This window comes from Girardinichthys multiradiatus, chromosome 11 (genome assembly GCF_021462225.1).
Source record: "Girardinichthys multiradiatus isolate DD_20200921_A chromosome 11, DD_fGirMul_XY1, whole genome shotgun sequence".
Classification (NCBI taxonomy): domain Eukaryota; kingdom Metazoa; phylum Chordata; class Actinopteri; order Cyprinodontiformes; family Goodeidae; genus Girardinichthys; species Girardinichthys multiradiatus.
Window position 1 is genome coordinate 3,086,520 of NC_061804.1, and position 18,396 is coordinate 3,104,915.

An 18,396-nucleotide genomic window follows, 5' to 3' on the forward strand; every position below is an offset into this window, starting at 1 on the left:
TCATTCAAAGTATGAATTATGAAAAAAAAAATCCCCAGGTGTCTGCTGAAGATGAAGAGAGATTTTATTTTGACCACCACTATGAGCCTGAGCACCCATCAAAATTATCAAAAGAACAGCTTAATCAAAAGGAGTTATAATGTGTAGTTGTTTTTGGCCCAAATGGAGGCAGACCAAATCAGCTTAATGATGAAGAAGGATTTAATAATGGAAGAAAAACATAGGAACCTACAACAGTGGCATGAAAAGGACCAGGACATCGAATTGAGATCAGGGCAACAGAAGAATCGAGCAAGGAACAATGAAGGTCGGGAAGCTTAAATACTGAGGAGTGGAAATTGGCCTAGAAATCAGGTGACTCTAATCAGAGGAATGCAGAACAGCTGAGGAAGAGTGCAGAGCAGGGAGCAGATAGAAGATGACTAATAAACACAGAGAACACAAAGCTGAACTAAGACAAAAAAGGATATATAACACAAAAAGGGGAAAAGACTAACACCAAAATAGAGGAATGAACCAAAATCCACAAACTGCAGTAAACAAGAAATAAGTAAGAAACTAAACACAGAAATTAACTGAATATGGCAAGACAAAAATAACAATTAGAAAAACCCAAAAATGATCAGGACGGATGTGTCTGTTTTTATTCCCCAAATAAATATACACAAATTTGTTTGTATGATGGAAAAAAGTCAGCACCATAATATTAAATGCAAGTGTTTAAAATACAAGTAAATAATGCTTCATGTATTTGGATCTGAACAGCACCTTAGTGAGGCCGTGTATTGCCCATATAACGTTTCTATAGTGCAGCTCCTGTGCTGAATGATAGCCTTGCCCCCAGGAGTCTTTAGAAAAGAGTTATTTTAGGAGCATGTCTGTAGGTATAACTATTTATATGTGTTAGACAGACTATTGTATGTGGTCTAAAACTGGAGGTGAGCATGGTGTTTTCTTTTGCTGCTGCTTTTCCCACTGTGAGAATCTTATTGAATGAATGTCAAAGCAGTAAGTTGTGTTTTCTTTCTGTTTTGTCCCTTAGGATCAAGAGGAACAGGCTTTCTTTGCTGTGTTTGATGGTCACGGCGGTGTGGATGCTGCTATTTATGCTGCCAACCACCTCCATGTCAATTTATTCCATCAGGAGTCCTTCAGCCAGGACCCCAGCGAGGCACTGTGTAGAGCCTTCAAGCTGACTGATGAGCGCTTTGTAAAGAAGGCCTCACGAGAGGTAACCCTGTGCTATGTAAACAGAAACCCTTCATCATTTGTTACTTTTGTCAGGCTGCTACATGTTTATACAGTGGCAATTCTTGTAGCCTCAACTTTAGTATAATACGTTTTGATTGTAAGGTTTCTCACTGTGTAGATTTATTGGAGATGATTACCTTATTTTATGACCCAAATCCAGTTACTAAGTGTTTGTGTAAGAACTTGTGATTCTGTTTTTGTGTTTGTGGCAGCACCTGCGCTGTGGAACAACAGGGGTGGTGACGTTCCTGCGAGGTCGCACGTTGTATGTGGCCTGGCTGGGAGACTCCCAGGTCATTCTGGTCCGGAGAGGGCAGGTGGTGGAGCTTATGAAACCCCATAAACCAGACAGAGAGGTGCGGCACAGATCTCGTCCTTCACAGAACAAAGAAATCAAAAATCACTTTTTCTGTAAACTTTAAACTTAATGAAGAGCTACATTTAGAATTAAGCTCAGTTTTTGTATTTTACTGTATCGATTATGGTTTATGTTAATTTTCCCTTAAATGGAAGAATAATGTTTAGTGGCTGGTTGGTTGGATCTGCACAAAATTTACTATATTACCCTATTTTTAACAGTGCTTGCTGCAGCATATTAGCATTTGAACCTTCCACTAATTCTGTACACAGTGCACTATATAGTGAGTCAATCAAATAGTGTAAACTAACCCAACCCTGTGTTAGCTGCCCAGTGCAACTGGACATGCTAACTCTTATGTCAACCTACAATGGAAAAACAACTCACCACATATGAAATACCACATCTCCCAAATAGTATTCAAAATGTACAATCGTTAACCTACCCCAATTTCTACTCCATGTAGTAAATACAATAGTGACTGAGTTAGGCAAAGTTACCTTTCTAATTCGCTTAATTGGATATATTTTTATATCTAAAGCAAAATGCATGTTATAATTAAAAACAGAACAAATGTGCAATGCATAGTAATAAAACTTTAGTGTAAAAAAATATCCTATATGATCAAAAAATATCTTATATGATCAAAATTAAAATAGACTAGGTGTTCTATATGTATATCTTTTTACATTCTGCATCTGTAAGACTCACTTTGTGCCAATAGTTATTTTGTTTGGTAACATACATGTAGGTTAATTTATACCTGGTAAAGTTCCAGGTATATGGCCTCTCATGTTATTCTCTTGAAGTTTAATTTATTCCCCAAAATGTCAAAATATGTAGTTTAATAAAATAATACAGTTTTCAACCATATTGTTTTTAACTCCTCTTTTTTCGTTCCTTAAAGAAGGAATATCAAGGAAATCACACATAATCATTGTTTTCTTGGTATCTTTCCTGCCGTTGTGAAATTGCAATTTTTATTTTCAGCTTAAACACAGAAGAAGTGTCAAACCCAGAAAAACAATATTTTCAATAGACCATTACTTTAAGTACATTACAGGGGCAGGTGAAACACTTGTGATTGATCTATTGCAGAGAATAGTAACATCAGATGATGACCGTCTTTTTGTGTTTGCAGGATGAGAAACAGAGGATCGAGGCTCTGGGAGGATGTGTGATTTGGTTTGGCACATGGAGGGTCAATGGGAGCCTGTCCGTATCCAGGGCAATAGGTACAATAAAAGTTATCTCACATGCACCATACTGCAGTGCATTGCATGGAGGATTTAGTCATCACCTCAAACATCAAAGTAGAAATATGAAAATTGCTATGAAGAAGGACCAGACATTCCTGCTGCTTATGGTTTTAAAACATTTTCACTTTTTTACATTCTCTTATTGATTATGCTCCTGACTGAAGATGGCTAATGGACTTTCACAGTACTAGCTTCCAGCTAGTCGTCAAAATGAGTGATTTTTTTAAGATGATTTTACAAATAATGAATGATTCAAGTTTTTAAATGGGATTAAACCAGCAGTAAAAAAAAATTTTATTTTTGCTTTTTTTAAAATACCCACAAGCGGATACAGTTAAGCCCAAAATTATTCATTTACTTTGTCCAACCAAAATGTTTGTGATGGGAAATGAGACAAATCTCTCTGAAAATATAATAAAACAATGTTAAGGAGTATCATTTTTTTTTTTTAAAAAGGATGTTTTTATTTTCAAAACATTTTTATTCACTTCTCAATAATCACTGAAAAAATCTTTATCGAAATTGCAGAAATAAACACTTTAAACACTGTATATTATATTAATAAAGCAATAGGTTTTAAAAAACCAATGATCCCAAACCAGCGTTTAACATGGTTAGTAACTTAGACTTCCAAAATAAAGTTTATTTAAACTTAAAGGGACATGTCATGCATTTAAATTCTTCCTTTTCACACTTGAATAATTCAGTTGTGGTCTATGTAAAGTGGAACTTCAGTGCTTTGGTTTGAATTCCTTGTTATTGTAGCTCCACATGCCACTCTTTTACCCCTGTTCTGAGGTGAGCCTGAGAGCAGATCGTTTTGGTGCCGTCTATGTTACTGAGGCAATTCACACCCCACCCTACTCCAGGTCGCTCCACTTTAACCTGTTCAGTCATTTATGTAGTTTGATAAAAGAGATATAATTATCTAGCGCTGCAGAAACAAGACAAACATCACTAACTAAACCGCTGACGAAAAATTGATTATGCTAGCCTTAGTAATGGCTCTAAACTCAGCATGAAAAAAGTGTTTGACCTCTCAAAATAAAGTTCAAAGAACCTTTTCAAAATAAAAGTCTTGATTTTTCATTACTGCAAATGTAGGTTCCAGAGTTTGAGTGTAATTCAGCCACAAAATCTTTATTATTTGACTTAATTTGTATAAAGTCGCAGGAACCGTTTAAATGTCCTTAAACAAATTTTTTTTCTTTGAATTTCTTTAGCATTATTTATAAAACTAATTTAAAACAATTTTAGGTGAAGAAGTAATACCACTAATGAATGTTAACTTATTTTGTTTTTGACAGGCGACTCAGAGCACAAGCCCTACATCTGTGGGGATGCAGACCATGGTGTTTTTCCATTAGATGGCTCAGAAGACTACCTGATACTGGCCTGTGATGGGTTCTGGGACACCGTGAGTCCCGATGAGGCGGTTCGGGTAGTCAGTGACCATCTCCAGGAGAACACTGGAGACACCACCATGGTGGCCCACAAGCTAGTGGCCTCGGCCCGAGATGCAGGTTCTAGTGATAACATAACTGTCATAGTGGTGTTCCTGCGAGATCCACGCTCACCACTGCCCACCAGCACAGAGGATGAGGAGGAGGGCGTGGTGGAGGAACAGGTGGAGGAGGAAGAGGTAGCTGAGGTGGAGGAAGAGCAGGAAGAAGAGGAAGAAGATGAAGCAATGAGAGTAGAGCGTGATGGAGGCAGTGCAGCAGATGTTGGAGGAAAAAGCCGCGGAGGCTGGCCCCTGCAGCAGTGCTCGGCCCCCGCCGACCTCGGCTACGAAGACCGAACGGACTCGTTCACGGACAGAACTAGCCTCAGCTTGCTGGGGCCATCACTGGAGAGCCACATCTCTCTCATTCGAGGATCAAGGAAGCCCTTCTTCACCTTTAGCCCCAACCTCTTCACAACCTCCCACAACTACCGGGGAGGACGCCCTCTGAGACGCAGGTCATGCATCCCATTTCAGGAGCCTGGCATCTTTAGCTTTACGGACCCACTGTGTCCCCAAACCACCATGCTTTTAGACCAAGCAGTGAGACGAAACCACAGGCGGGGTTACGTTAGCCCCCGATGGGGTCGGAGGTGGCCAAGCAGATCCAAAGAGCTGCTAGGTCTGATACCGTCTGGCCACAGGCAGTGCTACTCGCCCTGGAGGCCTGGAGTGGCAGTGCCCCACCTGCCCTATGATGCTACCATCTAAAGGTTCAGCCAAACCAAACCATTTCTATGGTTCTTCACTTCTCCCCCTGCCCCCCACCCCACCCACCTTTGCCTTCAACAGCACATCTTTCTTTGATAGTAAGTAGTTGTGGCTCCCGCAGTCGTTATGTGATTAATCAATCAATGTTAGAGGACTGGTACTCTCTGTCCCAAGTCAAAACGTTTCACAATGTAAGCTGGCCCACTGAACACAAGTCCAAACCACATCTTCACCGTTGTGACCACTGATCAGTCAATACGAAGCCAGAGCTGAAACTGCTGGACAATAGGATGTATTCAAAGGCTGAATGTGACAAAATGTTTAAAAAAAAAGGCACTATAGTTTGATGTTTATATGGAGTAGACCAGACCAGTTACTGCAGAAAATGCAAATATGGTTTGAGCTGTATCACTTCAGGAAAAAGAAACAAAAATTTTAAGTACATTTTAAAGTCAGTTACCTGGATTCAATCACCTGTTATTATCAAGTAGGACCTTAGCTCTGTTTTGGGTTCTGAATGCCCTCGAGTGATGAAAAATATTAACTTGCATTCATTTATTTATTTATGTGCCTGGTTGTTTCACGCTCTGTAGAAAGATGTTATTTATTTTAAAAGATATAATAGAGAAACTTTTGCTATTTAAAAAGAGAAAAAAATACACAATGGCTAGAAAGGTAGACTATCGAAAGTTGCCCCCCTGTATAGTTGTTCCACTGTAAGGATTTGCTCCCTCTTACTCACAACAGCACTAGCAGGACTGGAAGCTGATATTTTCTTATTTGGTTTGGCATTTAGCATATTTGACACCACATATAATATTTTAACCATGATGTTTTTTTTTCATTGTTGACACTCTCCTAATCTACTGCCATGAAAACAGAACATACAGTGCCCACAGAGTATTCGCATCTCTTTACTAGTTCCAAGTAGAACAATATGTTCTGTTATGTAACATGCTTACCTCCATGCTTTACAATAGCAATTGTGTTAGCCTGGTGATGAGCTCTACCTGTTTTTCTCTATACTTATTGCTTGGATTCAGGCTAAAATGCTGTATTCTGTTTTAATCGGACCAGAGAATTTTATTTCTCCTTGTCTGACAATTTCTAAAGTATTTTTTGGCTAAATTCAAGCAGGTAGACATATACCTTTATGTGAGAAATGGTCACTCAACTATAAAGGCCTGATTGTGGAGTATGTTGGCAATCGCTGACCCTCTGGATGGTTCTATCTCCACAGGAGAACACAAGAGCTATGCTATAGTAACCAACAGGTTCTTGATCACCTCTCTAACTAAACTCCATCTTCCCCAATTACTAGGTTTGGCCAGCCACCAAGATCTAGGAAGAGTCCTGGTCTCTGGTGGTTCCAAACGTCTTCCTTTTCCATCCAATGTAGACCACAGTGTTTTTTTAGGAGGTTCAGTGCTCTTTCTTCCCCCAGTCTCACAGATCTACAGGCTATTCACTCTCAGCTGGAACTGACCTTAGCAGAGGTGTCCTTAAATCAAGTTGTAGGAGTATGTTAAGGATGATCAGTGGAAATCAGATGCACTTTAGCCCAATTTTGAGCGTAAAGGCATGTAAAGTCTTATTTACAGTTCTTCATTTCTCCTTGTGGGCTATTTTAGTTTAGGTTTTTTCTAAGACAAATATTTTCAAATAGGTGTAGGAATAAGTCTACGATGTAAAAAACAAAACATGGAAAATGTGAAACGTGAATACTATCTGCTGGCACTGTATATTCTTTATAGCTGTACATTATTTTTCTTCATTGTAACTAACAGAAATTTAACCAAAACTACATATCTTAATTTTATGTTACATTAAGCACATTTTTCCCTATCCAAGAAAAATGACAATCTTTCTGTCCATATCGGAAAAGAGAAAGATTACATGCTATCACTGCTTTCTCATCACTTTTATGGCGTGAAAAATATCCTCTTTTTGTGAGATAGATGTTAACTGAACATTGCATCAAGCTCTAATGACTTATCCTGCCTTTTAGTCCCCTCAGCAGTCCTCTGGTAGCAGATGAATAGCTTTTGTAGATGAGGCTGGAACAAATCTTGCTCCTGGTTTGTGGCACTGAAGGCAGACGTTCTGCCCCCACACATGCAGTCAATGACCCAGCAATTATCCTGCAACAATTTGTCTGCTCTTAAAAGCATTGACTGTCAGATTATAAAAGATTAGATATTACTTACATGAATAAATGCTTCATGTAGTCCAGTATTCCAGATAGGATGAACTCCTGGGTTAATGGGCTTTTAGGCAGAGGGATATTGAGATATATGCATTTTTTTTAAGTCTCATAGTTTTACATGTATTTGCTTTTACACAAAACTAACTGAGGAGAAGTATTTTTAAAGGCTTGATAAAATTACCATTTATATTACTAGAGCAAAGCTGAAAGATGGAAAACATCTTTATGAATGAGGCCTATACTCCCCTCACTCTGAATTACATATTGCAAGATTAATGTATTGATATCTAAAAGAAAAAAGTGCTGGGAAATCTGGCAAGTTTAAAAGCTAAAAATTAAACTCATACTCATAAATATGAAAGTAAAACCTGCAGCTGTTAAGCTTAGCTCAGTCATAACACTCTTTTTGTTGAAGCTATTTGCAGCACTGTGGCAATGCAACATCAAGCCTCCTAATGCACACTTGTCCTCCATGATGTTATGTACAAAAATGTCTTTTTTTTTGTGGGTTTGTTGTAATCAACAAATCACTTAAATAGAACCTGTATGAGATTAATTTATAAGTAAATAAAGCTTTCATTTTAATAGTCCCTTGGCAACAATACAGAAATCACCTTCTGCTGGTGACCAGCAGCTGAAAGATGGTTTCCTCTGTGAAGTCCACTGAGGCTGGCTTCCATATCCCCACTGGATAATTTTTAATTGGATGTGACTATCATCTGCTCCAGATTTTGGAACGGCGTCCCCCATTCCTGCAGTCTAATATCTTGCCCCTTACTCTGTTATCAAGTCATCAAAGTATTTCATAAGACTGCACAAATATCTAAGTGTTTATGCCCAGTTAACTTGGTGGATCTAAGCTGTTAAGACAGCTCTGCTATCCTAAAATGTGTTCTTACTGTACCTGAAAGCTGAAAGATCACTTGCAAAATTAACTAAAGAATTAAACTGTAATCACATTTTTGAAACATATTTTTAATCGTCTTTCCAGCTATAAATTTAAAAAGTACAGTTGCCAATTTAGATTTTTAACTTAATAATCCACATCATTAAGAAACTAAACTTCAAACCGTAATTTTAATTATCCCTGGAAATGGCAAAAAATAATAAACTACATCCTTGAATTTTGTAGAACTGAATGCTACTTTTACATTGCAAGACCTGAATTCAGTAAACACAAATTGACGGAAATTAATGAGCTTTTCTTTGTTAAAGCCCTTACACATTAAATAGGGCTGTTTTTGGTAACATTATGAATATATATTTAGGATTTAAAAAGATGTTAACACCTAATGGTCTGTCGATTTAATTTTATTTGAAATGGCAACAATTGTTAGCATACCATCAGAACTAGCTCTCCCAGTAGCATCAGCTTGATTAGAAATTTGTTTTCCATCTAATGTTGTAACAAAAAACATGAAAAATGAAAATAAAAATAATTCAAATTAATTAAATTAAAATAAAAGCGAAATTGTGTAGGTGTAAGCTAGAAGCCCCAAGACACAAAACGTTTGCATTTCCTAGCTAATGTGACAGCACGCTCTGAGCTAACGAGAAAGCTAACATTTTTCTGGTGAGGAACTCTGTGGTGAAGAAATTGTGTTTTGGAGTGCAGTAATTAACCTTATTAGCAAAATATAAAGTCATACACCTTGGCTGTCATAACCATCAATAAAATAAGTCTCAGACTGGCCGCTAATCAAGTAATGCTAGCAAAAATCAACAAATGCTAGTAGCATTGTGATAAACTATCCAATATAGGTAGGTGTTCCTTTTGAAAATATATATTTCTAAAATTATAAATACATAAACATACCCAATACACTTTAAATTATACAGTAAATAACCCTAAATTAAGCTGCCAACAGTATAAAGTTCAACCATTTATAACTGACAGGAGAAATAACGAGACCAGTTAAGTCCATTATTGAGCTGAAGTTACCAAACAGAGAGGTACAAAAATTATATTATATTGGCAGATTTAGGAGATATTAAACTAGAAGAATATGGATTAATTTTCTGCGCATCACCATTAATCTGCTTCCTATGTTACTGTTTGGTTACATTTAAGCAAAGAGCAGGAGTTTCAGGTCATGTCATGCATTTCCATGAGACCAAACTGCTTCCACCATTGTCACTGAAAGTGGTTAAAGGGACCAAGTTGGCAGATGTTTTAGTACGAACTGAAAACTCTCAACAAATTAAAGTATTATTATTCAGAAAGCTGTTTTTACACATTCCTTACACTTTTTTCTAGTAGGCTTGTGTTGAGAAGGGTTAACAAGGGGATTCTCTTCTCCTTTTAATTGCATCTTCCACAAATTGGCTATTTGAAGAATTATTATTTCTGACATTGCAGAAGTCATTTCCTTTCATTTAATGCAGTGAAATGGCAAATGTTTATCACACCCAAGTTCTGTTAACTGAGGCTTTACTGGTCAACAGAACCAGGTACCCCAGTATTACCTCCAGTTTCACTCAAGCTGGTGTTATCCTGAGAACACGCTGTTGGGAGTATTATTGGAGCAGAATGTGGTGAGGTTGGTTGACTTTAAGGTGATTTTCTTTTCTTCTTGCTATTTTGTTGGTTAAGAAGGTTCCATACTGGGAGGTGTCGAGCTATACAAAATAAAATCTAAAAGCCATTTAGTTTCCCCTGTGGGAGCAACGTCACATTTGTCTCCAAAGGCCTGGAGAATACAGACAAAGGGCATCATTTAAACTATTCACTTAGGCATGAGTGTGTTTGTGTGTATATTCTGAGTACTAACAAAGTGGAGCGAGTGCTGGAGGAGTGTACATACAGTAACTGTATTGTAAATGTGTTTTAATCCACAAGACTCAGCAGCTGGGATCAGTCTGCAACATTCGCACCTCAGACTGTCTAAATTTTACAGCACCAGACAGTGACAAGGTTCTTGTTTTTTTGTTTTTTTTATTGGACTCTTAGCAGGCCTACCGTAACTTAGCTGTAGTTTAATCCTGCTTTCTCACCCAGCCATAAACAGTAATACAGAGATACATAAAGGGGTTATTTACAAAACTCTTCAGTCAAAATGTCTGTTTTCACAGTTCCTATAAAGGTTCAGCTGGGAGAGATTTTTTTAGCATGCTACAGATTAGAAAAGGAAAGTCAAGGAGCTGCTGTGGAGTTCTGGCCTCAATGTCGAACCAAAGATTAAATATTTTCACCAATTTTATCAATCTGGTACCAACGGGATCTTGTTCTAATGACAGTTGTTTTAATTGTGTGAAATCAGATTAAAACGAGTAAATGCTTGAATTAGCTGGGGTTTTTCTTAAAATACAAAAATCAAACAGAAATCCAATAATAACAATAAACAAATAAATGGCTGAATTTACTGGTTCCAAATTGTTTTGTTTTGGCACATATCACCTAAAAATTTGTAGCTTTCTTTAAATTCTTTATAATTATTAAAATAAATCAATAAAGACAAATAAATGTGTTTAATTTGCTGTCAGGTTTAGAAACATACAGTCATATGAAAGTCCAGGTGCTTGTCTAAAATGGTGTCCTGTCCAACAGAGAGAGGAGACACATGAAGTACATCCACGCACACCGGCTCTCTCACCTAAAGGTGGCCAACTGACCTAACAATCACGAGTTTTCTTTTCCCTGTGGAACAAAGCCAGAGTATCCAGGGGGAAACCAACGCATTGGAAAGGAGAACACTCAAACTCCAAACAGGAAAACCTTAACTGGGTTAAACCCAGAGGCTGGTATAAGGGCAAAAGTTCCAACTAATGAGCTGCAATACAGTACATTCCTCTGAAAGGTGCGTCTCACTGTATTACAATATAATCAAAAGGGGAATTTCCCTTAGTATTTAAATTTAAAAAGTGAAATCCATATATTTCACACTGCCAAAGGTACCCAAAGCTGGTTTAATGAGTGTGGTGTTAGTGTGCTTGATTGGCCAGTAAGCTACCCTGACCTGAACCCCAAAGAGAATCTATGGAGTATTGTCAAGATGAAGATGAGAGACACCACACCCAACAATGCAGATGACCTGGAGGCCCTTTTAAAGCAACCTGTGCTTCAGTTACCCCTCAACAGAACCACAGGCTGATTGCCCCAATGCCGCACTGCGCTGATGCAGTAATCAATGCAAAAGGAGCCCCGATCAAGAATTTAGTGCAGATACTCTGCCAGTCTATGGGAGTATTTGTCAGTAGGCCCACATTTCTGTATTAATCATTTTTATGGCTCTTATATAATATTCAAATTTTCTGAGAAAATATAAAATACACCTAAAAGAATCACTGCATTGTCATTAATTACTTAAATCAATTAACTTTTCAATGATTTACTGAGCCGTACCTTTAAAAATGTCTGTCTGTAATGGGTTCAGTACCTCAGTTAAGGATTTCCAATCTGGATGTTTCCCCTTCCTTTGGAGGTTTTCTTTTTACATCCCAGAGGCTGCAGGAGGGACTGTAAATCCCTTCTGGTCTGGGAATGCGCTGGGATCCCCCAGGGAAATGGAAGAGTGTAACTGAGAAAGAGAGATCTGATTTATTATCATTACAAGATCATATTTCTCGAAGCAGTTCTATCTATACGGAGTTAAACACGACCCACCGAACAGCTCTGAGGTGCAGCGGTGCTTTCTTTTTTCTAGTAGTGTAACAGCGGGTGTTTAGCTGCTCTCTCTGTTCTCTGAATAGACATTTAAACTCCAAGCATCAATATAATCACAAGTTACATCAATTAAAACACCAAAAAGAATTAAAATCATTTCTACATTGCTGAAAATCCCCTCAGATTGTCACTGTATAAGCAATAAAAGTGTTTTGGATCATCTGTCGTGGTAAATCCTCCACCTCCTCCTTGCTGTGCTTACACCAAAAAGTTCCTCCAAGTCAGATGTTTCCCTTCCTACATGGTGACATCAAGCAGAGGTTCAGCTCTGCTCCCTTTGTTATTGCTGTCCAACTATAGGGCCCATCATGATCTGTACTGTGTCCATGTACACAACCAGCTTTTTCTTTTTCTTTGTAAGCAATAATGACGTTGCATTAAAAAAAGGCTCTCTGTGGGTTTGTCTTCTGCTGAAGGATGCAATAAAATGTCAGCCATATTTAAAGAGAGATGCAGCTTCCCATTCAGTTTTACCTCTGCTGAAATACAAACAGGTCTAAGCTGCTGTCACAGTTGCCAGGATGTGTGTACAGATGGAAAAGTGAATGTGAAGCTTTAGAAAGAAGTTCCAGATGAAAGAGGGAAGGATATTTCCACAGTAACCTCCCTTAGCTTTAAGGTGGTAGGACTTCCTGCACCTATGCACTGTTCAGATATGGACCAGTAGATAATTTGCTATGGAGGGGAGCGGATCAGCTCACAGGCGGTCAGAGATAAACCCCAGCTTCTTGTCCTCCAGGCTTGAAGACAAACCCCATGATTGGTTCTACTTCAACATGCAGGTTAAGTAAAGAAAAAAAAAAAACTGTACAACACATGTTGAGTACCTGCACTATCTGTGTTACTGTAGTATATAAATATGTGTACTGTAACTGGTGAATAATGTATATATATATATATAAATATATGTAAAGAATAGAACAAGTGTCTGCCTTCTTTTCTTCTCTAAAGATCATCTGTGAAGGTAGAGTGCCACAGTATTACATGCTTTGCTGTGCTGCTTTCAAATGGTCAGATCTGCTGCAGGCTTAAATACGAGGAACATCCAAGCATGCACCGATTGACCAGCCGGTCACCGGGAAGGAATGATTTCTCAGTTTGAACTTGACTTGGAATGGACAGATCAGACCCTCAAAATTATTTTTTTAGGTCTGTTAGGTTTGGAAGATCTAAACATTTACGCATTTCTTATAATTATCTTGATATTGCTGCAATTTATTTGGGATTAAAGTAAGTGACCAGAGGTGCATTTCCTATTTAATTGTACAGTTATAAACAGCAGGATTTCACCAAAATGCCAAGTCTTAAAAAAAAAAAATAACTGGAAAACGAGTGTTCTTGGGTGTTGAACATCCTGACGTCACGAGACGTTAAGTAAAGACAACTGACACAAAGATCCAGGATGCAGGGTGATTGGCTGGCCTTACTTTTTCCTTCAGGAATGCAGTGCTCCAACTGCAAGCAGTTCAGTCTCATGTGTTTGATCCAGAATACTCTCATGATCCACAAACCGTGGTGCTAATCTAGATGCAGACACTGAAACAAGCGGTGACAAGGATGATGATCCTTTTCAGAACTTAAACTGGTATGAATCCGTTTAAATCCATGTTTTTTTTCCCATGCATGTTCGGCAATTGTAAATGCCATTTTCCGCTGTCACTTCAGCTGAGTGACACAGCAGCACTGCAGTCACACAGCTGACATAAATCTACTGTTATATTCATTACATACAATAAGTACATAATCAGAGGGGAGAACCTAATTTTGAGATCCAACTTAATCAGATTCTGGGTTTTAATGTTTGCTTATTCACGCATTATTAAGCTCTTTATGCTGGAATTAAAAACCTACTTTAGATCAAGCTTCCTGTGCAGTTCTGTTGGGGCTAGCTGGTTCAAGTGGACCTATCATCAGCCTGTCTTCTTGGTCCATTCTGGTTGTCATCAAGTATAATGAGTTTTTTTTGCAGCTCCTGACACGATATTTATTTGGTCCTCTTTTGTTTTGAGCTATGATGGATTTTTTGTTGCCAAATTACCCTGAAGCCTCTGCAAGGTTCTCATCATATGGTTCAGGGGTTCTCCCACAGCCGTACAGTGTAAATAAACTTCTGGAACCCATAAAAGCAAAAGCAAAGAATAGTTGGAATATGGGAACAATGGCTATATGATAGGGATGCACTTATTTGAAAATTTGGGCCTATATCAAAATCCAATGTTAATAATACTGTTATAATCTGTATATACTGATATTATATAGATTTCCCTACCCTTTCAACACCATGAAAAACAACAATGACAACAATGCTGACATTGCCTCTCTACTTCAGGTAAACAACCCACAACTGCACTGCATCACCATCACATGACCAAACCCCCGTCCAAAAACATACACAAATAGCAACACGATGGAAATAAACAACCCAGTTTATTTTTATCCACTCAGACACACAAAAAACATGTTTATCAACAGATGTTGTGTAGCTCTGGGTGTGCCACTGGTTTATTCAGTTACAAACTGCGGCCGCAAAGATACCACTGCTCCGGGAAATCGGAACGTCGCACTCAGAATTCTGTTCTTGTTTTTTTTGACTGGAATCATCAAAAACCAGACTTTTGAGCACAAACTGGAAACCCAATAACTCCAATAATAAAGTTATATTTTAGCTGTACCAATACCTCTGTCCAGGTAGACCTGTCAGGCTGCTGTTTTAAATAGACAGTGACAGAGAAAAAATAAATCTGTGAAAACAAATGTTTTACACGATCACAGCTTCAAGGGTGATTGGTGGGGGAGTTTTTAGTTCTGACAGCAAACAATGCATATCAAAATAGGGCCACGAAAAACTGCAATCTGTGTTTTTATTTTGAAAAATATCAAAAATGCAACTCAGTTGTATATTTTTCATCTTTTTTTTCCCAGAAAGAAAGCTGATGGACATAAAATGCCCTAAAAGTAATAATGTACTCAAACACCACCCACTTACAGACTTGAAGTAGAACTAAACCCCAAATCAACTTTTTTTGCAGATAAACCGTATAATCTGGGCCATCTTTATGTTACTGTGCAATTTTTAAAATTTCATGTAAACTTGTTTAATTCTGCAATATTTGTCCTAAAACCGTCTTAGTGCTGCCCTCTTTGGACTGAATGGTAGCTACTGCTGTTGATTTTTCTATTGGTTTAAACGGCACAGCTTGGTACATGTCTACGTCACAGCCCCCGCATTCGGGTATAAAACCACATCTCACTCAGAATGACCCCCGTAGCAAGTCAGGAATTGGAGCTGTTCCTCCACTGTACTGCCACGGCGGCACCGGGCATTGAAGAGTCAATTCAATTCAATTCAGTTTATTTATATAGCGCCAATTCACAACACATGTTGTCTCAAGGTTCTTCACAACAGTCAGGTTCATTCATTCCAATTAATCCTAACCATTGAACAGTGCAGTCAGATTCAGTTATTTATTCAAATTAGATAAAAAGTTTTTCTATCTAAGGAAACCCAGCAGATTGCATCCAGTCAGTGACTTGCAGCATTCACTCCTCCTGGATGAGCATGTAGAGACAGTGGACAGTCACTGGCGTTGACTTTGCAGCAATCCCTCATACTGAGCATGCATGTAGCGACAGTGGAGAGGAAAAACTCCCTTTTAACAGGAAGAAACCTCCAGCAGAACCAGAACCAGGCTCAGTGTGAGCGGCCATCTGCCACAACCGACTGGGGGTTTGAGAGAACACAGCAGAGACACAAAAAGAACAAAGAAGCACTGATCCAGGAGTACTTTCTATGGGAAGGAAAAGTAAATGTTAATGGATGTAGCTCCTTTAGTCGTTTCATCTAGAAAGAAAGAACAGATAAACTCTGAGCCAGTTTTCAAGGTTAGAGTCTGAAAGAGAGAACATAGAGTTAGTTACAGTAGAAGCTCAGTCAGTAGCCATGTCTAGGAGAGAGAAAGGGTTAAACACTAAAAGACAGGGCTATGTGGATCATCAGTAGAAGGTGAGCCTTAAGTTGTTGCCAGCAGAAGCTCGGACGATTCCCCTCTCCAGAAAGGTGTCACAGGTAGACACAGAGCCAGGCCAGGTGTAGCTTCTAGGAAGAAAAAGAGAGAACAAGGTTAAAAGCTGATATAACAGCAAATAATGCAAAATTGGAGAGTAGTGTGAGAATGTAGCGAAGAGGGTGAAAGTGGTCATTATGTCCTCCAGCAGCCTAAGCCTATAGCAGCATAACTACAGAGATAGTTTCAGTTCAGATTATTTAGTTAAACTGCGCTTATTTACAACAATGTCGTCTCAAGGAACCCCACAAAGGGTCCCACTGATGGTCATTGTTATACTAAAAACCACAAGGATTGGGATACCTCTCTCTGTCAGACTGATTATAACCATTGGAAAAGAGAAGGGGTCATACAGGTAGCAGAAATGGAGGGTGTGTTTGCACCTCAACCATAACTGAGCCGGTTTAGGCTAAACCTGACTCCCCCTTACTCCATCCAACAGGGAGGGAGGAAGGCTCCCTCCCTGATAACCTAAGCCACTCTAACTATAAGCTTTATCAAAAAGGAAAGTTTTAAGTCTAGTCTTAAAAGTAGACAGGGTGTCTGCCTCACGGACTAAAACTGGGAGCTGGTTCCACAGGAGAGGAGCCTGATAACTAAAGGATCTGCCTCCCATTCTACTTCTAGAGACTCTAGGAACCACCAGTAAACCTGCAGTCTGAGAACAAAGTGCTCTGTTAGGAACATATGGAACAATCAGATCTCTGATGTATGATGGAGCTAGATCATTAAAAGCTTTATATGTGAGGAGGAGAATTTTAAATTCTATTCTGGATTTAACAGGGAGCCAATGAAGGGAAGCTAAAATAGGAGAAATATGATCTCTCTTTTTAATTTTCATCAGAACTCTTGCTGCAGCATTTTGAATCAGCTGAAGGCTTTTAACTGCATTTTGTGGACATCCTGATAGTAAAGAATTACAATAGTCCAGCCTTGAAGTAACAAATGTATGGACTAGTTTTTCAGCGTCACTCCTGGACAGGATATTTCTAATTTTGGCAATGTTTCAGAGATGAAAGAAGGAAACCATAGAAACCTATTTAATATGAGATTTAAATGACATGTCCTAGTCAAAGTTAACACCAAGGTTTTTTACTTTATTACCGGAGGTCAATTTAATTCCATCCAGGTTAAGTGATTGACTAAGTAGTTTCTTTTTTAAAGACTCCGGTCCAAAGACGAAAACTTCTGTCTTGTCTGAATTTAGAAGCAAAAAATTTAAAGTCATCCAAGTTTTTATGTCTTCAAGACATGCTTGTAGTCTATCTAACTGGTTGGGCTCATCAGGATTTATGGATAAGTAAAGCTGAGTATCATCAGCGTAACAGTGAAAATGTATCCTATGCTGCTTGATAATTTGACCTATTGGAAGCATATATATAGTAAAGAGAATTGGCCCAAGTGAGCACCTCGAACTGATAAGGCTCAGGCCTGCTGAGCTCCATAAAGCCTCGGTGATGAGGGCGGTGAAAAATTATCCACCTCAAAAGATCTATCCATGGCAAAACTACCAGCTACACACTTTCCCTCATCCTCCTGACCACACCCCCGCTTAACCCCCATACGCTTGGCACCGCCCATTTTGGTGGCATTTTTTAAAATCTGTCTGGGGGCGGAGTTTTCTTTTACATGGCGTTTAGTTCCATTTTAATGGTGCGTTCAGAACGACTACGATTTCAGCGAATTTTTTGGCTCATTCGTGTGCTGTCGCTTGCCTGACATTTTGCCAGCAATTTGCTTCGCCAAAGGCCCACAACGTTTCACTCGCTCCATTCCCTTCACCGTGTCATCAAATAGGAGGAGTTTCTATTTGCTGCTTGCCGTTTTCAACTCAACATGGCAGACCTGGATTTTATGGAGCGAGTCACGGCGCTTTATTTATGGAAAGCCGAACAAAGCCGCTGTCGTCGACATTTCTGGGTTCACCAGATTCCCCAGAGATGGAACCAGTTTGGAGAGGTCTAAATTTCAATGGCTTTTTTCAAAGCCAACCACAAACCTCTCAGAGCAAACCTTCCTTTATCCTATGTGTACATAAATGTTTCTTTCTTGTTTATATATAGGATGTTTGCAGATTGTAGGTATTGTTTTCCCTTATTTCTTTGCAGGGACTGTACTGACTGATTCACGATGGGAATTAAGAGAAAAGTTCAGATTTTTCAACTTTCAAAATTCGCTTCTGAACGCACCTCTTCATAGGGTTAACATGTAAATCACTCGCTTCTATCGCGTCATTCACAGTCAGTCTGAACGCTCCATAAGAACTAAGCCTGTGGGTAAATATCAACATTTTACCCCCTGGTCTGAAGAGGTCATATTGTCTAATGTTTCCTTAACAAGAAACAATAAATTCTGGGAAATTAATTCACACTTCAGTAGT

General features: G+C 38.7%; 1 protein-coding gene across 1 annotated transcript in view; it reads left to right on the plus strand.

Moving 5' to 3' along the window:
- Positions 1-12,873, plus strand: part of ppm1e (protein phosphatase, Mg2+/Mn2+ dependent, 1E) — a 61,298-nt gene extending 48,425 nt beyond the window's left edge. The window contains exons 5-8 of the mRNA XM_047379046.1: positions 1,043-1,231; positions 1,464-1,607; positions 2,751-2,844; positions 4,176-12,873. Of these exons, the coding sequence (XP_047235002.1) occupies positions 1,043-1,231; positions 1,464-1,607; positions 2,751-2,844; positions 4,176-5,083 (1,335 nt within the window). The 3' untranslated portion in view covers positions 5,084-12,873. The remainder of the gene's footprint in view (positions 1-1,042; positions 1,232-1,463; positions 1,608-2,750; positions 2,845-4,175) is intronic.
- Positions 12,874-18,396: the final 5,523 nt, after the last annotated feature.